We start from the raw sequence: 7454 nt of genomic DNA, 5'->3' as shown, positions 1-7454 counted from the left end.
AATTTTAGACAGTTTTTTTTACCACAGGTAAACCTTCAGGTTAATTGATTTGAAATGGAAAATAATCCACGATCGCTATTCCACACACTTCGTTTCGATCGCCCATCGTGCGCTCATTTGCACGATAATGGATCAGATTCACACAAACATGCTGTCTGCCTCTCATCACTTTTATAGCAACTCGGTTATAATCCAAAAGGTGCCAGACACCACACTTGCTTCATCTCGCGTCTGATCCAGTCATCTTATTTGTAAAGACATTAATCCTTCTATACAAGTTGTGCTAGAGGGGCGAGAATCATTATATTCTCAGTTACCTACAAAATCGTCTAAAATAATAATATTACAAGTGTCGCATATTCTGTCACAAAACCAGTAAGCAGGTGCCCAAAGTCTCTTAAGGTTCTGCCCTGCAGGTAGGGCGTAAGAATTGTACCTGCTGCCCCCATTGCATGATCGTAAGAGGCGACTAAACTTGGGAATTTATCTTTTCTCTTCTTTCTTCACAACTATCTTCTTCCTAATGTCTCCCTTGACAATGCCTCACTTTTGGCCTTTAGTTGAGCGTTCGCCCCTGTGAGGAAGGCTTTGGGTTCTGTCCCCTGACCGAGACATACCAGAATCTTTAAAAATGGTAGTTGCTACTCCTGCTTAGCGCTCAGCATATTTGGAGTGGAACGACTGGTTCGCCCGTTGTCAGTATAATGTGACCGGGTGGGGTGTGCTGCTGGGTGTCTTCGGCAGTATGCTTCAGTGAGGTAGCACTATAAATCGGCAAAAGTTCCTGCCTATCACAATGAGACTTAACACGAACATACCGCAGCCTACCAAAACACACATACGCACTCACCGCACGCACGGGAGGCCGTCCTTAAATGACCTTAGCTGTTAATAGGACGTAAAACAAAATAAACCAAACCAAACCAAACGAAACATGAGCGTTCGCCCCTGTGAGGAAGGCTTTGGGTTCTGTCCCCTGGCCGAGACATACCAGAGTTTATAAAAATGGTAGTTGCTGCTCCTGCTTAGCGCTCAGCATACAAGAAGGGGGACGACTGGTTCGCCTGTTGTCAGTATAATGTGACCGGGTGGGGTGTCCTGCTGGGTGTCTTCGGCAGTATGCTTCAGTGAGGTAGCACTTTAAATCGGCAAAAGTTCCGGCCTATCACAAGGAGACATAACACGAACATACCGCAGCCTCCCAAAACACACATACGCACTCACCACAGGCATGCATGTCGCAAGCACGGGAGGCCGTCCTTAAATGACCTTAGCTGTTAATAGGACGTTAAAAAAATAAACCAAACCAAACCACTCTAGAGGTTTGGTTTGGTTTGTTTAACGTCCTATCAACAGCTAAGGTCATTTAAGATCGGCCTCCCGTGTGTGCGTGCGATATGCAGGCGTGAAGTGAGTGCATATTTGTGCTTTGGGATGCAAGACGACTGCTTGTAAAACATGGACAGGTTGATCAAAATATCAGTTCCTCAAAATCAACTCGCACTGCTTCCTATTTCCTCTTCGGGTATATACATTGCCATACTAGAAAAACATACATGTGTAATGCAGTTGCGTTCCGCTCGTTTATTTTTGGACTCTTTCCGGAAAATTGTAACATCCGGTTACGTAAGATACCCGTGCTGCTGTGGGGTCAATCACTTTTCGTCCGGGTGTCAGCAGGGTAAGTGGTGTTGACTTTGAATCTGTGAAATTAATTAGATAACCGTCGCCCATCCTTTCCTAAATTTCATATTAATTTGTCTGCTGGATATTATTTGCCACTATCGTACATGTATTTTTATTTTCACGTGTAGTATTTTTATGTATTTTCGATGTATAGAACTTTGTTTAATTTGAGTCTCGTGTGCCGGTGTCATGTCGGAAGTCAGGTTGTTGCTTGAAGGAGTTATTCCATTTTGAGAGCACTCGCGGAGTGGCTAGTGAATATTTCCGCCTCTCGGGCTGTTTCTATACCGGTTAAGCGAGGGATGGTTGTTGGTAACCTCGTAAGTAGATACGGGAGAAAAGACGGGTGGTTAGCAAATGTTGTATTCTGACCGGACATGCCACGTGCTTGAGACTCGGGGTAAACTACATTTATTTCATTTATATGGTTAGTTGTGATTAAACGATGGTTGGCATGTGTTTTAGGCTAGACGTATATAATTGTGAATTCCTCACTGTGCCTCACGGGTATTATTTTGGTACTTTGTTATTTTTACACATGTTAATAAATTGTTGAACTTTATATGACGAGTCTATTTTCCTTCTCACCAGTTTACTAAATATTGTCTATTACTTGAAAATTCATTTGTATTTGGAATCTGCAAGCGAAAGCGGCAGTCGAACCCTGGGCAAAAACTTGGTAGCAGCCCGACACACGTGGCACCCCTGCGGTACACGTGCTGCGCGTTACACATGTCCAAGAGAGTGCTTGGTATAAACTCCTATTGTTGTAAGAACAAGCTCTGCCTGATTGCTACATTCTCGTCACAGTAGGACTATTCTCGGAAAGCGCAAATGATCCGTCAATAACAAAACACATCATGGAAACACTGACGAGGCTGGAACCAGATAACAATGTAGTCGTTTACCGTAGCTTCAGAGAGTCATCAGGTATCTATGCTAGTATGGCTTCATTACTGAAGTCTTGGCAGTCAACATTCAGACATGCTAGGAAACATTGTCAGAAAATCGCAATGGATTGTGGAATCCTGCCAAGGTCGTTTAAAGCGCTGGACGTTGATATCGAACTATTTCATTGTTGTTATCAAGGCGCTGTTTAGTATTGTGACTGCTTGTTTGAAAGGGATTACTTTTACTAATCTTTCAGAGATAGGTAAGTGGCGGAGGTATCTCGGAATTAAAATAATATTTGAAAACCTTTTTTTTTTTATATTTGGTACAGTATTTATAGTTAATAGTGAGGTTGTGAGTTTCTGGTGTCAAAAGTATATAATCACGTTCAGTCCTTCGCCACTGTGTTAACTGTAATCAAGTCCTGTTCTATGTCACTGTCTATGTGAAGTGCCATGTGCTTGTGTGTGTTTTGTATTTGTGACCCTTGACCTTATACCTTGTCTGCCCTGCAGGTAGGGCGTAAGAATTGTACCTGCTGCCCCCATTGCATGATCGTAAGAGGCGACTAAAGGAGTAGGTGCATTTAGGGTCATTTTTGGCCCCATCTTTGATTTAATTGAATTACATACCAGATTAACAAAGACATATGAAATTTATAAAATATGGAGTTTCTAAGAATTCTGACATAAGGTTGCCTAGCAACGGGCCTGGTAACGCACCTATTACATTTGCTCAATTTAATGGTGAAATTCTAATTTTTCTTTAATCTTATAACTTAAAGTTTGTCAATCAATGTTTAAACTTGAAAATATTGTTATATTTAATTCTATTGTAAACTTTAATGTCATGTATAGGTTACCTAGATCTAGTTTTTACCCTTATATATGTACATAGCAACCATTTTTTCTCCATAGCAACAGCAAGAAAATGTCAATGAAATGGAGAAATAAATGTTTGAATGTTACAAGAATCTTAATTTGACTATGATATCTTTGTTAATACCCTTATTATCCTTATCCACAATACAGCTTAATTAAAAGTATGAACCCTACCAGAGAAACCTGGGAGACTAGATTTTCTGTCTGCCCATCTTATACAGACATGCATATATGTATTCAACTGTATATGTCATAATGCTAAAGTCGGTCAGCACTCTAGTGACTTCACTCCTTTAAGGATTTTGATCAAACTTCACACAGTGATATGGGACCATAATGTATCATCCAATTTTCAATTTCAGAGCTTTTGTATCAAGGTCACTGTTACTGTTTCTAGAAGAGCCTGTAGGGGACATGTGTTGCTTAAGCAATACGCAGTGTGCTTTTTTTAGGATAACTGTGGATTTATCATCCTTTTAGAACAGACTGGCAGATATGTTACCACCAAATACAGAAATCAGGTTCAATTTATGACCCATGTTTGAAATATTAATTGTTGAAATTAACTCTCTTTGCTTTAATTCTGCTACTAGTTTATCTGTGACAGCAGAAATACATGTACTGTTTCAATACACAGCCTGATCAGTTCCATGTGAATTAAAATGCAAAGTTTGTTCAACCTGCTGAACACCAACAATGTTGGATGAAACATATTTCTATGTATACATTTAATTTAACTGTATTTTACCATTACCTGTTGCATGCACAACTGAGCTTGAATGAACTTTGCATTATGAAAGAGAAAAGAAATATTACAAACAAGTTATACAACATTCCACAAACATTTTAATTTGAGACCGTAACTGTCTATAAAACACTTAGTATAAATATTTCATTCTATCCAATACCACAGAAACATCACTATAACAAATCTAGATCACATTCACTCATAATAAAACAAAAGAGTCCTTCACATTCACTCATAATATAATAATAGAGTCCTTCACATTCACCCATAATATAATAATAGAGTCCTTCACATTCACCAATACTATAACAATAGAGTCCTTCACATGTACTCATACTATAACAATAGAGTCCTTCACATTCACTCATAATATAATAATAGAGTCCTTCACATTCACTCATACTAAAAAAAATAATCATTGATAGGATGTGACAGTATCAAGCTTTAGTGTTATAATAAAACAGTATTGGTATAAAGGTATTAGAATCCCTGTCATCTTTACAGTACTCATTCTCAATTTTTAGACTCTCCAATTACTACTTACACATCTGACATACATAGTTAAAACCATTTTTACTTAGTCTTTGTAGTTTTAAATAAACAAATACACAGTATAAGATTGATTTACTCTTGTGCACCAAACACTAACATATGCCTCCATAATCTAGTGTTTAAACCCTATATAAACTATCTGGTACATGCATTTTAAGCGAACAGTAACAATATTATGACAAGGAAACCTGTGGAAATTACATTATTTAATACATAATGTCTAATTTAACTATTTCTCATATCACTTGAAAATAGTGTACATCATTTCGCTTTGACAAAATGATTGATACCCTTGTAGATCTAAATCAAGAACATGTGAAATAGTAATAAATTCTTGGTACTCAATTCTAATTAACACATGCATGCTTTTATAAAGATTATAAAGTTTATCTCCTAAGATCTAGATATTCTAATATGATATTTGATAACATACCAAACATTATCTTAATGGAGAAGGACGTGACAGATTTTTCAAATTATAAAGCTGAGGGTTTCCACGGAGATGTTACAAATTACAACTAGTATATAACATGAACAAAGAAGAGTCTTTCAATTTGTTTTTGATTAGTTTAAGGACATTGATATATAACATATTTCTTTATACATGACCGGTCTACATTTCAACTTCAATCTAATATACTGGTGTCACAAAACTAGATGTAAATCAGTCAGTTCACTCCTCTGGTTCACTTTCTCCATCAGAATCATCCATCAGAACAGGGACTGCAGCATCAGCAAGAAATTTTGTCCAATTTCTCACCCAAGAGATTTTATCAAGGTGTCTAGCATACCCAAGATACCATAGTACAGAAGATACATGGGCACAAGCTCCAACAACACGTGATCCAGCTCGACATTGGCAATACCAAGACTTAACAAGTATCTGGTCATACTCAACCCACAGCAAATATTTTTTGGCAGAGATGTGACGACTTTGAATAGACACACGAATGATACCGGAGATACTCTCATCAACCATTAATGTATAATCACCATTTTCTAAGTGTTCATGGGTGTAGCTGCGGGCCATCTTTAGCTGGTAAACACCCAAAGTGATGTTACGCAGGTCATCCTCAGATAAGGAAGGGAAATCAACCACTGCATTATCTGCCTCTAATCTTTTCCATGATGCTGTTCTTCTGTCTAGACTTTCTTCTCTAACTCGTTCCTGCAAACTGTTCTTGTCCTTTGCCAGTACTCTCATTTTAGCAGCTAGGATCTGATCAGCATCATGGTCTGCACTGCTCAATGGAGGTCTGTACTTGTTGCATAACGCTGCAACAATGCGGACAAAGTCTCCAATATAGGGAATCTGTGTGTTGGGTACAATGTTGGAAAGATATTTCCATTGTTTAATCCGACCGTTCACAGACTCTACCACCCAACGCACCTTTGTGACAAGCCGTGATGTGTTTGCATCTACTGTAGTATACTGCTTTTGACCTTTAGGTAAAAACACTGGCATCTCAGACTTAATTCCTAGGTCTTGAAGCATTTCTACTGCATATCTGAATCCTCTGTCAACAACAATGATGTCTTCTTCTGTTAACCAGTTCATCATGTTTTCCATATTTCCTTGTTCTGCATGTTTAATAATCCCAGCATCATTATTCTTGGAATCAGATAAATAAGGACCCATGACAGACACAATATAGCCTGTTGTAGTCACATACACCATTGGCTTGACGAGAGGTCGGGTCTTATAAGTGTTGTAACTACGCCGCTGAAACTGGAAGTTCCCACTCTTCTGGATGTAGATATATGTTCCATCTATTACTAAGATAGCTGGAGGATTGCTAAAATTTCCAAATAGCTCTTGTGCTAATGGACGGGTATGTTTACTGATAACCTTTTCTCTGGATATATGCTGGAATCCAAGAAATTTTGGTACAAAATTAACACACAGTGCCTCTCGTGCTGAATGTATGGCCCGTCTTATCGCTGATTTCCCAATGTTAAACATGGTTGACATCAGTCTATTGGATAATCCTGTGCGAAGTTTGACTAGCAGTACTGATAGGCAGGTTCGGCTTGTCCTATTCTTAGATGACTTCACGGTAGAGATATACTGGCTTAGATCCTCAAAGTCATTTTTAGATAGGCCAGTCAGGCTAACGTAGTCTCCATCAGTTAAAGAATTTGGGTCATCAAAGTCAATCCTCTTCTGTTCATTTCTTATTGCTATGGCACGAACATTGTCAATCAAACTGAAAATCTCAGTACGATTGAAGCTAGATTTTGCATTGTCATCATCTTTGATTATACCTTTTGCTTCTGTTGAAAAGTAGCCATCAGAATTAAGATGATTGGGGCAGCATCTTGTTCCAGAAATGATAAGGTGTCCTTTCTCCACGAAAAGTCTATAACGTGATTCTAGAGATACAGTCACTAACTTTGGTCCCCTTCTTTTACATACAACGCAAGTTGAATGACTATTTCCTGATGCAGCAATAGGTAAAATAATGTTTTTAGGACTCTGTAACGTTTGCATTGTTTTACGTTTCTTTGGTGGTTGATAGGTTGGGTCTTGACCCTCATGCTGTGATGGAAACTGACTTGAAATGTTGCTGTTATCAGATAGGGAAACAGATCTGGTGTATTTTCTGTAACACTTGCTACAAGAAACATCTAGTGTAACCTCTACAAGGTAGTTCTTTTTAAGGAAATCTGTATACTTCCTATTTGGAGAAACAGGT

The 7454-nt window shown here is 38.4% G+C and overlaps 1 protein-coding gene across 1 annotated transcript; it reads right to left on the bottom strand.

The window, feature by feature from the left end:
• Positions 1–5431: 5431 nt before the first annotated feature.
• LOC117338945 lies at positions 5432–7249 on the bottom strand. Its single transcript, XM_033900310.1, has one exon. It carries the CDS (start codon positions 7247–7249, stop codon positions 5432–5434), a length of 1818 nt encoding a protein of 605 aa, XP_033756201.1.
• Positions 7250–7454: the final 205 nt, after the last annotated feature.

Source organism: Pecten maximus, chromosome 12, assembly GCF_902652985.1.
Source record: "Pecten maximus chromosome 12, xPecMax1.1, whole genome shotgun sequence".
Taxonomy (NCBI): Eukaryota; Metazoa; Mollusca; class Bivalvia; order Pectinida; family Pectinidae; genus Pecten; species Pecten maximus.
The sequence above is the reverse complement of the archived record's forward strand: the minus strand, read 5'-3'. Positions and strand labels throughout refer to the sequence as shown.

Excerpts from the sequence above, each read along its gene's own strand:
- LOC117338945 (XM_033900310.1), bottom strand. The coding sequence starts at position 7,249 with ATGCAAACGTTACAGAGTCCTAAAAACATTATTTTACCTATTGCTGCA.